At 37.5% G+C, this 14,570-nt stretch overlaps 1 protein-coding gene across 8 annotated transcripts; it reads left to right on the forward strand.

The window, feature by feature from the left end:
* The first annotated feature begins 70 nt into the window (after positions 1-70).
* On the forward strand, positions 71-14,350 carry LOC135160179 (muscarinic acetylcholine receptor DM1). 8 transcript variants are annotated; one of them, XM_064116426.1, is made up of 7 exons: positions 71-851; positions 2,817-2,996; positions 4,472-5,314; positions 7,652-7,815; positions 7,885-8,052; positions 8,419-8,673; positions 9,250-14,350. In XM_064116426.1, the coding sequence occupies exons 3-7, from the start codon at positions 4,867-4,869 to the stop codon at positions 9,787-9,789; spliced, it is 1,575 nt and encodes a 524-aa protein (XP_063972496.1). In that variant the 5' UTR covers positions 71-851; positions 2,817-2,996; positions 4,472-4,866; the 3' UTR covers positions 9,790-14,350. The 8 variants fall into 8 exon arrangements, with proteins under 8 accessions (XP_063972496.1, XP_063972490.1, XP_063972488.1 ...); XM_064116420.1 differs by having other exon boundaries at positions 71-385; positions 744-851; positions 7,652-8,052; XM_064116418.1 differs by having other exon boundaries at positions 7,652-8,052.
* The last annotated feature ends 220 nt before the right edge of the window (positions 14,351-14,570 follow it).

Genomic DNA, 14,570 nt, shown 5'->3' on the forward strand with positions numbered 1-14,570 from the left:
TCGTGATAAGTGTTAGGGGTTATCTACTCGGTTGGTGAGAAGGGGGAGGGGAAGGGAGGATGGGTGGGGGGGTATTTTTCACTGTTTGGGGGATATCGAGGTGGAAGAAGAGCGCCAGGCGTTCGTGAGAAAGGACGTGCTCACAATTTTATTGGTGAATAGCACGAATTTGATGAAAAAATTTATTACTTTTCAATTTAAAGGCTGTTCGTACAATGAGACAATTTTTTTTTTGAGTGAAATGTGACGCGTATGAGGATGAGGAAAATTGAGTGAAGAATTTTTTTTCTTGTGATGTTTTTTTTCACTTCATTCAAGATGTACGCAAGATCAACCCTCATCCTGGACTCTTTCACCACGAGAGAACATCATTTTAACGAGAGATGTAAAGTAGATTGTCGTTAAAACGTGTACGTGTGTGTTAAACGTCCCTTAGAGTTTTGAATAATTTGTGTTACTTTGAGGGAGATTTCATTCGGGATTAGATAAATATTTTGATGATTAGTTTTTTTGATAATTGTCTCTATGTGTTTTATTATTTTTTTATTATTATATGTGTCCGTGCATTGTCAATTGTCCTACGCTTCTGTGTCCACAAATCCACTTCACCTACCCACCACTAGTTTGATTGTTTGGCCAAGGGGTGCGAAATTTCATATTTTTCATATCGGCATTTTGCAATGGGGGGCGGGAGTTTTGTCGTCGGGCTGAGATATTTTTAGTGCAATGGAGTTTTTTAACAGCGGCTTGAGACCCTGCCGCCATCGACGACCACCCGGACGACGTAGAGGCTACAACCGAGAGGCTACTGAGGGGATTCACCTTACCTTACCCTTTTATCCAGAGATACAGTAAGCCCAGTTAATTCTTGGGTTTGTTTTCGGCATTTTTTGAGGTGCAACACTCCACGCCTATCATGAGGGTTATAAGGGTCAGAATACCATCATTCAATTCCATTCTCGTGCATGAGTTTTGGGTTGTGAAGTGTTGCATGGAGTTTTGGTCTCTCAGGAGACTCTGCAGTTACTCGTGCATTGTAATTTTCTACATTTACATGTTTAAACAATTGAAAAAAACAATTCAGCTTGCATTTCGAAACGGGATAAGATCCAATAGAAAAAACATTGAAATTAAATTTCTTTCAATCTGTCGACCCATTTTAAAACTAAATCCCTGAAATGGGGATTTTGACCCCGAATTTTCCAGGGCGCTATCGAGCGCCGAAGGATCCATAGGTAGAGGTGGAATTGGAAATTTACCCGGCTATCGAATGCAATCGGTTTTGAGGACATGGTGGTCCAGGAGGAGGCGAAAGGGGGGAGGGGCGAGCGGTTAATCGAGGTTTTGTTGGGTATTCCATCGGTGCTAGGAAATTCGGGTTGTTAGGAATCCGATTAATTAGTGTTTTCCATTATACCCACGGTTAATTGATTGAACTGTTTTTCCAGAAACTTCTCAGTGGAAAAACCAATATTTGAGTTTAATTAGCTAGCTGAGTTCATTAATGATAATTAAATGTCAAGGGAAAATTAAAGAATATAATTGCAAATAATTTTTCGCCGCTGTGAAATACTTTCGACAGTCAATATTCTAATTACAGAGACGAGCAGTGGAAATATTTTAGCTTTGATAATTTAATGGATTTTCATTAAGCGTTAATTCAATTTGTCGGTGAAATTTCTTTTTTTTTTTTCATTTAAAAATCTCTCATTACAATACCCTCAGTGATAAAAAAAAATCCCAGAGGGGAACTGTTGCATTTGTGTGGGCGTGCAGGGAAATAGATCAAGAGCAACCGATAGATTCCACGATATGGAGAAAAACACACACATACGTGAAACAAATGCGAAAAATGAGGTGCAGTGTTAAGTTAGAAACGTAGAAAAGAGAAGTGAATGGAAACAATTCTAATAATTTTCAATACGTGCAGATAATTACAATAATCTTGGGTAATTAACACTGGTAATTATTGAAGCCGAGACACTCCGTCATTAGACACATTCATTTTCATGGAGATAACTAGTAATTATGACAAATTTTGAACAATAGTCAAAGAAATAGAAAAATATAAATTGATGAGTAAAATATAATTTGTCATTTTTTCTACTAAAGCACAGAGGCGTCATTTAATTTTATCATTAATCTTTCCTTTTTTGTAGTCGGTAATAGTGTGCGAGGACGTGTCACGAAGCGAGCTAATTATGTTAGCTACTCTACACGTAATAAAAAAGCGGATACGTGTCAAAATATATAAATACTATCGGAAAAAGGCTTTTTTGTTATTAATCACACATCATGCACGAGATAACTTTTTCAGTGTATTAGTCACCCCATCGGATGGTCTATTATTTTCCCTCACATTTTTCTTCTCATTTTCATGATAAAGAATATCTTTACGTCGAGATTATATTCTACGATGATGTTTATCTTTCATTCCAACATAATTAACGAGCATTCTTGGGATTTTACGAGTCTCTACCCAACAGGACATTCTTACATTTATTGGGTTTTTACGTTCATGTGTGGAGTTATGAACTTGAGAGATATTGACTAGATAAAAACAGAATTTCCGGAATTTCCTCGGGGGTATCCAACTTCTGGATTTATATTAAATTTGAATTTATTTATGAGGGTTTTTGCAATTTACCCTTTTGAAAGTTACTCCGCTATATGTGATTTAACAATTTCGAGGATTTTTTTTTAATATCGGCGCAATGACGTAGACCCTCCACAAGCTTATGTGCACCAAATAAATGAAGGAAAATGATAAATAAAAAAATGAATAAATGAAATGAATCTCTTTGATTAATTTCCAGGCAGAGAGCGCCCGATGCTCGTTTAACGTCCTAGTCCTGCCGTTGTCCCATCAACGCAACATGCATCACGGTGCACCTGGTGCGACCACATCAAGAGGAACCGCATGCCTAGCGATTCTATCACTTCACCGTCAGTGTCTGACCCTGCCATGTCCAATAACAGGATTGCACCGCTACTGAGTAAGTCGATCAATTAAAAATAATTTTGCCGGAGTGAAAAAAAAAACGAAAAAACTAGGAAACAAAACTCGTTAACTCAATTCCCAGTGGTGGTATCTGTGCACAGGACTAGCCTCCAAAAACAGGAACAATAAATGGAAACAGAATTTAGATTAAATTTCAGTGGAAAAATTCCACCAGAGAAAGACATATTGGGGGAATCGACAGGACTGATAGATTGCGGTGGTTGTAATATTTTTCCGTGCTGTTTCTTTTTATTAATCTGGTACTTGATCAAAAATGCCAGTTACAGAGGCAGAAACAATTACGTGACAATCACGGGCTGGTGACACGCAAGGACACGTGACGTTTAGACAAAGAAAATCACTGAGGGACGAAGAAGTGTTCAGACTGTGACGTAATCACTGAGGGAATATTTGAGTGTCGAGGGAGAAGTTAGTCTTTATGTTCCAATGGGAGCTTTGTAGTCCTTAATGAATTCAAGTTTTCATCTTGTGTGTCAGGGTATTTTTCCCTGATGAAATTTGCGGGTCATATCCTTGAAAAATACACATATTGTCAAATCCTGTGTGGGCAAAATTCCTGACATGCCAAATAGCTCATGAACTCCTTGAAAATTGGACCACCGCTCCACCACGAGACCAAGAATTTCCTTAGGAATTCCGCCCCAACCCTCTGACTTCCGTCTCTCGCCGTATCCCCGAAAAACTTATCTCGTACCTTCCAGCAAAACTAGTGAAACCGTCTGCAGGCTCGGAAATCACATTCAGAAAATACACCAGGAAGACTTTTTCCGCAGCGTCGGCTCTATCGCATCCCCCCACTGAAGCAAGAAAGCCGCGAAGGGGTGACGGGTGGGTAGAAGTATGTCGAGTGATGTATACGAGTCCAAGGGAAAAGAAAATAACAGTGAAAGAAGGAGGGAAAAAAATGTGGAAAAAAATTAAAAGGGTGTGGGAATGATCGAGGGTGGAATGGAGGCACTGTCAATGTATACTCTCCACGGGGTGGGGTAATAAAGAGGGGCTGCGACCAATGTATAACACGCGTGCGTACATTATCCCTAGGTATCAGGATAGTCCTCATGCACTTGAATCGTTTCAGTCACTCAAGATATTCCCTGCAACTAGCATTATTCAATGGCCAACCGAGTGTACAAGTCATCGTTTGTGTCTGTAATAATAACTTAACTGGATTCTAATTATTTTTCCGGAAGAAACTAGGTAGAAAAGAGAATTGAGAAGAATTGAAAAATTATCTCATATTTTTTTGTGAACGTCAATTTTTTTTTTCCACTGATCAATTACTCACGGGCGATCTAATTATTTTCAATTATTAAAAAATTAATGTGAATATTGATTAATTAATGGGAGACCGGGGGAAATTTTCCACTCCAACCTCTGGTCGTGAGCCCATTTTGCAACAATTGTTTCTTTCATTTTTTTTTCTAATTGTATACATGTAAAAAATTTCAGATTCAATGATATCAAACAACACTACAAACACCGCGGGATGTAGTTGACGTTGCTTATCAGGGTTCGAGTGCAGTTGCAGGGATCTAGAGGAGGTGGCGGTGGGGATTGTTCCAGGATAAGGCTGAGCAAGTCGAAAGTGTCAGAAGAAATTGGAGGAAATTATTAAAAGAAGCAACAGATTTGAGCTGATTGTCGTTATTCAAGTGCCTCAGAGTAGGCCGAGCGAATAAACGACAATCACCAGCAGATAAAGAGGATAAATATCGTTAAACTCGAATGAGAAGAAGATAATAAAAGTGATCGAAACGTAATCATCAAAAGAATCATTGAACAGATAGAACAGTTGATAGAGGTGATTGTTGGGGGGTTTGTTGATTAACGTCATTTCAAACGAAATGAACGTAACTGAGGTGCCACCAAGTCCGGATAACTGCAACGACAATAGCACGCAAGTAACTGAATACGATGTATGGCAGCAAGTATTAATAAGTGTACTTGCTATTGGTCTGAGTCTTGTAACAGTTATCGGTAATTCAATGGTTATGATTGCTATTAGAATTGATAAACAACTTCAGACAATATCAAATAATTTTTTATTCAGTCTTGCTGTTGCTGATTTTGCCATTGGTCTTATATCAATGCCACTTTTTACTGTTTACACGGTATTTGGTTATTGGCCATTCGGTTCAATAGTATGTGATACGTGGCTGGCACTCGATTATCTGGCTAGTAATGCATCTGTACTTAATCTACTGATCATAAGCTTTGACAGATATTTTTCGGTCACGAGACCGTTGACGTACAGAGCGAAGAGGACACCGAAGAAAGCCGCAATCATGATAGGTGAGTCTATTTTTGGAAATCATATTTTTTTCATGTTGAAGAGAGTGAGGAATTTTAAGGAGTGTTAAATGTATTAGTCAGACGTTACATTAATTTTCCAAGGAATTTGGCGTGACATCAAGACACATATGTGCCACCACATAAAAACGATACTACCCCATAATCTCAATATCAATCATCAAATATCAGAATAAAGATAGTACACAACCATCAACAGAAATAATCACTATCGTAGACTCATAAAATCATGAACTATGTCTTAAAATCAACTCGCCATCCAACTCTTCCCCGTAATCTCCCCAAAAACGCAGTATACGACTTTGTGATCCCTTAACGTCTCTCAATAACCGTAAAAGTACCCTGAGAGTATTTTTCCGAAGTCGAAAAAACTTCTGCCGATAAGACGGTCATTATCCTGAATTTCCCCCCCTCGAAATCTTCTTGGTCGTCAGATAAACCTGATGGCCCACTTCTCCCATCACTTTCACTCATCCCTCAATTTACTCAGAAATACTTGAAATGTCCTTGTACGTCCTCAGCATCCAGCATTAAATCAACAATTACCCGCAGATTTCAAAACCCCCAACACACACATGCTGCCACACGTAGTCTTACACATGCATACTCAATAGTGTGGCAGTAGTGATAACATTGAATACCAGAAGCCGTTGTTCTCGCCTGTTGTTCGAGGCATAAAATGAAGTTTAAAAAAAAATACAAAAGAGAACGAGAGATGAAGAGAGAGAGAGAGAGAGAGGGGGGGGGGGTGGGAGGGATGGAGAGGGTACGAGGAAGGGAGGGAGGGCGGAGGCAAAAAACATTGATGAATAAAGCACACGTGTTGAGGCAAAACGGTTTTGCATCTATTGTTTTGCACACAAATCCGCATTACAAGATATAATGGCAATGACGACCCACATACGTCACATACGTCAAACCCACTAGGCTTTAGATACCTGATGGTTTATGTTTAGAGTTTATAAATGAAAATGTTAAGTCTGTGGGCGAGACATTATTAGACTTGTTGCAGATACGGGTGGGTTAGGGGGGAGGTAGTAGAAGTGGGAATGAAATTGAATTTGTATAAATGAGGTTCGATCAGAAGTTCTTCTTTTAATGAAGAAGTTGTGGGTTTCTATGGGGGAAATTAGTACACAGGAGGTGGGATGGGTCAGGGGAGGTGGTGGGTTTATAAGTTGAGGATAAATAGTAGTTACGGGCTCGAGTGACACCTGTTGCAAATGTAAAAGAGAAAATCTATCGACTTATCGACATTAGGGGGGACAATGGTGGGAAATGGAATGAAGAGGTTTCCTGGAAGAGGGGGGGGGGATAGGGCAGAAAGTTATGGATTTTTGTGAAGGCAAGAGGAGAGAGATTTGTTTGAATGAGTTGTGATTTGGAGAAGAATTGTTTAAAGTTTTTTTGAACTAGGGGAGATTTTTTTGAATTTAGAGGGCTAATAAAAAGTCAACTTATAAAAAGTTGCAATCATGTAAAGTTGAGTTCATTGTCTCTAATGTTTACTTGCTTTCATTTCATCTCCTTCATTCTCCACATTTAGATATCTCTCTTGAAGTACTTTGAACCACTCATAGTTGTTCATTTGGCACACTTCTTGTATCTTAGTGTACCTCCCTCAAACTGCAATGCCAAGTGTCCGGAAAAAGCATTGCTCCAGGGCGCTGTGGGATAGATGTAGTGTACTACTGTTTGTGATGAAGTGGAGATGCATTTTTTCCAACAATTCTCTCCCCCTTTTTTTCTGCCTTTTTTTTTCGAGAACTGGAGTAGCGTTCTGAGCGAAGGTGTCTGAGTGAAGGGGATGATAGCACCTCTTGCACTTGGTTCAAGTGCAAGAGTCATTCCCGCCAGACAAATTTTCTCATTCATCCAATTTTTGAATTTGTTCCTCATTAAAAAATATTTTTACGCTTTATTTTGAGAGTCAAAATCATTTATGATTTATAAGTCTCTCAGCTGAATAAAATCTTTCATAGTTTTTCTCTCAATTGTAAGTGTGATTGAAGTGGGGACTAGCTGTGATGGACTTTGATTTTCTATTTGTCATATGGGTGACACATAACAGTCACTTGCGGGATATTTTGTCTTCGTTATAAATTTTTATCCCGTTATTCTTCAATACTTGTGGCTTGTCTATCAATTTTTTTTCCTGCGTCAATCGAATTAGGATATTATCACGTCCCGGGTTATCGACCCAAAACTTTTCACATTTAGATCTCTATCTCTTCAAATTAATAAATTATAGTTTGAAACTTTTTCTTGCGGTGGTTATTGTTCTGAATTAATGATCGGTGTTGATGATTGCTGTTGCAGCTGGTGCCTGGGGAATATCAATCCTCCTCTGGCCCCCCTGGATCTACGCTTGGCCGTATATCGAGGGCGAGAGAACAGTGCCAAAAGACGAGTGTTACATACAATTTATCGAAACAAATCACTACATAACATTTGGCACAGCAATAGCAGCATTTTACTTTCCTGTAAGCCTTATGATGCTACTTTATTGGCGAATATGGAGGGAGACGGAAAAACGAATAAAAGACTTGAAGGAGTTGCAGGAGGGTAAACAGGATGCTAGTAAACGAAGTAATTCCAGTGATGAGGCACTGGATATGGAGGGATGTAGAAGAGGGAGAAGTGCATCAAGCACTGGCCATGATGACGTTAATTCATCGAATTTCGCTAGTTCGTATTTGGAGAGACGATATCCTGATGCTGTAAGTCATTTTCACATTCATCAAATGCTAAACAATTGAGAGGTGGCCACCTTCCCCCGAATTTATTCGACAATCAATTCAATTTAATCCACTTTTTCGGTTGTTTGCTATTTTTTCTATGACTAGAAGGTTTGCAAAATCAAAAATGATATATTTAAAAAATTAAAAGAGAAGTATATAGTACCGAGTCACCAAAAGAACTTTCGGAAAACCGATGACGATGTGGCAAAATTCTTGTTCGACCTAGAAAATTTAATAATCGTGCGCGATCAATAGAATTACATTGCCTTTAATGTGGCAGCCCACCAATAAAAATCTCCCCACATCACTGGGTTAAATACTAAAGAGAGTTGTAATTGATTCAAGAAGAACAGAACGATGTCCTGGTCATCCCTGAAAATGTGGTGCATAGCGTGGTGGCACAGTGGCCGTGAGGACGATGACGATGAGGACGATATTACAGCAACTGATGTACCGAGTAAAACAATTTATCCCGGCGATGAAACACTCACACCCGTATCAGCTGAAACACCATTCAACAGTACCATTTCACGTCCCTCATTAACTGTTATACCATCGAGTGAGAACAGTCAAGTTCGGAAGAATATGTCTGCCGATCCGGTAATGAAATTTCTTACACTACTTTTATCGATAAGCAACACTTGTTACGTTGATAGTGCAACAAGTGAATCAAGTCGGAAGATCATGAAGTCAATTTTATTTGACAGGGAGCCGACCTTTTGCATCTTGACGCATAAAAATATCACATGCGAACAATCGCCGGTACATAATGTTTGACGTGGGAGAAAGAAACGAAATGATTTTCTTTGTCAAAAGTTTTTCCCTCTAAATTTATACTCTCTAGTCGCATTCCCTAAGAGGTTGTTTTGTAAAGTGAAGAAATAATAAAACTGTTCCAGCCCGGTCATATTAAAGTTTACGGTCCAGACTTTTAACGTTACTTTTAATGATAAGTAATACTTGCTGCGTTAGGGATGCAACAAGTGAGTAAAGTCAGAAGATGCAGGTTCAAAGCTCCCACTCCATGGAAAATTTCTTCTACAAAGTGAAGATAAAAGAAAGCGCGTCCTGGTCCATAAAAAAGTCTCCCATCGTCTCATATCGTCGGGACAATCGAATCCTGACAATTTCCCTATTGGTCGTGGTATGGCATTCTCACTCCTCCTTTGCTTCCAGGTATACACTATTGTGATAAAGCTTCCACCCTCCTCAGCCCCCAGCATAACGATGTACGAGGACCTGATCTCCCTCCAGGATCATCACAAACCCCTGGAGACGCGGAGTGTGATCGGCACCGATGACAGGCCACAGCCCCGCCGTATCGATTCCGTATCAACTATGGACGATGTTCGTTTACCTCTTACAATCAGGCCAGTTCAAAAAAGTGTCACCTGCACAAATGTCAAGCCACCCCCGAAGAAGAAAAAACGCACGCAGGATAAAAAAGCAGCCAAAATATTGTCAGCCATTTTGGCCGCATTCGTTATAACATGGACACCGTACAACATATTAGTCCTGCTCAAACCATTAACAAGGGCCTGTATCATACAGATACCTAATGAACTCTGGTCTTTTTTCTACTATTTGTGCTATATCAATAGTACCATTAATCCTCTGTGCTATGCACTGTGCAATGCCAATTTCAGAAGAACATACTGGAGAATTTTACAGTGCAAATGGCGGAGAAATGCCGCCAGGGCTTATTGTCCGCCCTGAAGTAATAACAATTAAGTTACGTTTAAGTGTGAATTCTTTTCTAAAATGGGATCCTTCACGTTTTTCATTGATTCATCGAGAATGATGAGAGATAGAGAACTGAGAGTGTTCGGCATCGATAGTGAGGTAAATTGATGATTAAATGAGCACCAATATCGCCCATGGTCATGTTATCGATTACTCTGCATCATTCAGAACGATCCATAATAGATTAAAGTATTGCGAGAGATCGCGAGTTGAGACTAGTCTCACTCCATACCCGAAGACAATCCTGGTGAATCGCATACCATGATCATCATTTCCATCTCACGAATCGTCATATATCACGTAGATATTTAGGAATCGACTAGTTATGGATCCACATGGATGTTCAGACGGCATTTTTCATCGGAAGTTTTCCGCTCTTTTCAATGAACCCCTCATACTTCTATCTCTCTCTCTCTCTCTCCGTTCTCACAATAATCGAGAAAAACAATAAAAAAGAGATTCTTCCTCAGAGTAATGATAAAAAGGGACGGAAAAATCCATTTGATGAACATATTCACATAGCAATACGTGTTCTACAGCCCCTTCCTCTTTTTGAAGGATCTTACTCCACTTCATCGTCGACTGGTATCGACTCAATAATTTTCCATTAATTAATTCATCAATTAAACAAATAATATTTTCTGAAGAGCCATTGTCCGGGACAATAGGCTCCAGTGATCATCAATTTTTTACTCTTTAATGACAAGTTGAAAAAAAAAAAGTATTAAAACAAAATGTCTTCAGCCAATCCCCTGCCCCCCGGACTAAACAACTTAAATGTGCAACAATTGTCGCATTAATTTAACGACTCATTTTTTAAAACTAAAATTATGAATAAAAGTCACTCAGTGAAAATAAACGTCAAACCACTTCATGATAATGCCCGTTCCCTGTTATTACCATAAAATAATAACACAAAGAGAAGATAATGGATGGATGATCATTAAAATGTTAAATTGACAATTTTAATGGGAGAAATAATGTTTTCAACATAAAAAAAAAACATAAGAACAAAGAGATACTGCCATGGACATTTTCTGTTCTCGGATCTGTATTTTTATTTTTTAATTAGAAGGATATTTTTCTCGCTGCATGTGAGAAAAAAACTTTTTGAGGAATGGGCATGGGGATCGAGAGGGGGGGGAGGGGGAGGAAAGGGTGAATGTGGTTTTACGGAGTTTGCAAAGCGCACGAATCCCTCTGGGGATGGAATAATAGTAATGGGCTGGCGGGGCGAGGGAAAAAGTAATTTAATTAGGAATTTTGTGGTTATGGGATGAATTGTTGGGGTTTTAGAGGAGCTTCCGGGCAACTGTCCGGAAAAGTGAAAATCTCGGATGCGCAGTATTCACGGAATAAACATACTAACCGTATTATTCGAACATAATATTCGACTTTTTATAAATTCATAATTTTTTAATCAATTTTTTTCATTTTTCGTTATTATAGAGAAACCACAAAATTCATAATTATAATGTTAAAAATGGAGTCAGTTCATCAGATCCAAAAATAATGAAAAACCATTAACATTAATGGTCGCAACGACAAAAATTTTACTGTATATTGACTAAAAAAACCCGTAGCGAATGATGTAAAACTGTAAATGAATGTTCTAAATGTAAAACACGTGATTTTTTGCAGAAGTAAGAAATAAAAAAAATAGAAGATAAATAAATTGGAATCTCGGGGGGAAGGGGTGGGGTGGTATTTAATAAGTTAAGAAAATGAGCATGAAACATGGAGTAGACTCAGTGGAGTAGAAGAAGAAATTAAAAATAAAGATGAAAATTAAATAATTAAAGAAAATTAACAAATTTAAAGACAAAGTAATTAAAAGTGTTTTTTGAAGGATGTGATTTTGTAGGAATCGAAAAAAAACTACAAAAAAAATCGATTGCTTCCGTACTGAATAACATTCTAATTATACGTGCCAAACAAAGCTTTAAAGATGAAAAAAAAACAAATTATGAAAAAAATATCGTCGTAATAACGAAAAAAAATCGAAATGCAATTGTTTAAGGAAAAAATGCTTTAGGAATTTCAAAACAGTTTGGGAGAACATTAAATGAGAAGGAGAATTGGGACGAAGAAGTTTCTGCAACGACACAGACACATTTTGAAGACAGACAACGACAGATAGAAAGACAGACAGAAATTTTGTCTGTTGTGTCTACGTCTAATTCTGTAAATTCATATTTAAGAACTTTATCAGTCCTGACCATCATTTTCCAGGCCCGAAAGGTCAGACAGTCACCATCTGGGCGCCGACACAGACCTCAACGTTAGCAGCTAGCCATAAAATCCGTTGTCTTGCACCCGTTTGCCTCTCCAAATGAGCAAACGGATGATCAGAACTTGAAACTACAAGTTTCTGCTCCAACATAGAGATAGCCAAGGATACGATAATGCCCAGATACATATAGTATGCATTTCCCATTATGTCAGTGGCTGTGTCTGAAAATTTGATATTGAGAGCCCTCGATGATGAGCAGGACAATGCTGAGGTTTTATTAACTTAATTAACGGCGAATATAGGTCGAAAGGTTGTGCGATTTAATAATTAATTAATTGAATAATTATTTATTAATTATTTGTCTTTTTTCACACGTGAAAAAATGAACAAATCATTTACAGAAAATGTTGGGAATACGAAGAAAATTATTTTCACCCTTTGGAAATCACGGGATTTTTTTTTGTTGTTTTATTGAGGAGAGGGGGTGGTTCTGCAATTTTTGCATGTCCCGAGCGGGGGAAAAACGCAATCGTTGAATAACTAGAGCAACTTTCACGAACAAGTTCAACATAACAAGTCATTTTACCCTCTCGAGATGCCGGAATAATCACCAAAAATGTTCACCCTCAAAAATTCAACTTTCAACGTTCAGTATCTCTCCGGATAATGGGAAAATACGGGTTGTTATGTTGAGTTTTCAGCATTAAATTTCCCTCCCTCTTTGTAACCATGTCCCTTTTATCCTGCGATCTCCTCAATTTTAAAAACCGCCCCATGCAAAAATGACAAACACAGAGAGAATGACACACTGGCATAAACACACATTCACGCACAAACTAAAAGAATAAATTAATTAAAAAATGGAAAATTAAATATAATATTGAGGAAAAATAAATAAAAGGCACGGAAAACTTTCATTGAGTGCCCCCTGATAGTTTCTACCTGTCTTGCGCTTATCTTGACGTATTCGCGTCAGATACAGGAAATAACACAAAACGTGACGTAACTTTTTTTAACCGTAGAGTATATAAATATATACATTATATATATACATATATATATATACAGACATATATATATATTGTAAAACACCGAAGCGTGTGTGTCAGTCTATGTTTATATACGTGTTTTATATTAATGAAAAAAAGATGATAAAATTAATGAATTATTAAATAATGGAAGTAGTAGTGAAGAAAAATTTTGGAATGTTGTAGGATTGGGAAGGGATTATTGGAACATTATCGAGTGAGATTTTAAGGGAGAATATAATTGTTGTGCAATTTTTTTCAGCAATAAACAATATTGTGAGTAATCTTCGTCATAAAAAAAATTCTACTTCAGGTTTTTGTTGATATCTCGGAAACGGGTGGGGTGGAGTGTTCAGTTTAATTTTAAACAATAAGATAAACATGTTCTTGCGAAATCCGCTGGTTTTGAATCCATTTTACACCCAGGCTAATTTTCAACTAATTTTTAAAAGGGTTTGGAGAATATCGCCACCTGTTTGTGAGAAAATCAGGCCTGAACAATCGGAGAACATTGTTTATTGCTTAAATTAATGACTTGACGTTAATTAAAGATGATTGGAGGTACACTCACGCACACTTACATAAACACATATACAATTGAAATGATGAAACATAAAAATTGAGAGGACGACGATGTGATGGCGGAGAACATGTTTGAACTGTAAAGAAAAGTTGAGAATTTCAAGAACTCATTTTTTTACGAATTCATTAATTAATATTCTCCAATTAAAAACAATTGATTATAGAGTTGAAGTTGTGGACAACCCCTAATTTTCGTAGATAATAATCTCACATCGAAGTATTTTATTTTATTTTTTAAAGATTTTTTTAAGTTTCGTTATTGTAAAAAGATTCAAGATTTTTATTCATTTCAAATAATTGTTACTTCATCCATTTGCACAATCGATACAGTGCCAATTAAATAATTTACCGTGTCGACCGAAAACTCAAAGAGCCAAGAATAAATAAATGATTGAACGAACAAAATGAGATGTGAAAATCAATGAAAAAAAATATTGAAAATTTCCCGTGAAATATGTGGAAACGATGAGCTTCTGTGACTTGTAAAAAATGTGTGACAAATCACACCCAACGGAGGCGAGTCGATTATTCGTGTTAATGATTTTTAAATTAAAATGAAAAATTCATTAAAAAAAAGTTGTGAAGATGAAAAACAATGAGTCAGGACACTGGTTTTTTTACTCTATTGTAATTAACAGATGACGATAATAAAAGCTATTTGACGAGTCAAATAAAAATCCTGAAACATTCATTACATTGTTGTCATTTCATTCTTTCCCAACCTGAAGAAAAAGTTGAAGGTGAGGTGAGTTCTCCAAATTTTGACGTTGGAGCATTCTTGTCTAATAAAGTTGAGACAAGGTTGACTGCATGGGGGCGCCATTGCAGCGGCGTTTTACATGTTGACAATGGTGAATTCCTTGAATCGATTATAAATAACGTTGTCCTTGTTCTCAAATAAAACTTCAAAA

The sequence above is a fragment of the Diachasmimorpha longicaudata genome, chromosome 3 (assembly GCF_034640455.1).
Source record: "Diachasmimorpha longicaudata isolate KC_UGA_2023 chromosome 3, iyDiaLong2, whole genome shotgun sequence".
In the NCBI taxonomy this organism is placed as follows: Eukaryota; Metazoa; Arthropoda; class Insecta; order Hymenoptera; family Braconidae; genus Diachasmimorpha; species Diachasmimorpha longicaudata.

What these genes read in the sequence shown, in the direction of transcription:
- LOC135160179 (XM_064116418.1), top strand. Translation starts at nt 4,867, where the DNA reads ATGAACGTAACTGAGGTGCCACCAAGTCCGGATAACTGCAACGACAAT. An exon ending in AGAGACGATATCCTGATGCT is followed by an intron (nt 8,053 to 8,418) that starts GTAAGTCATTTT and finishes AATTGATTCAAG; the next exon opens with AAGAACAGAACGATGTCCTG. An exon ending in AGAATATGTCTGCCGATCCG is followed by an intron (nt 8,674 to 9,249) that starts GTAATGAAATTT and finishes CTTTGCTTCCAG; the next exon opens with GTATACACTATTGTGATAAA.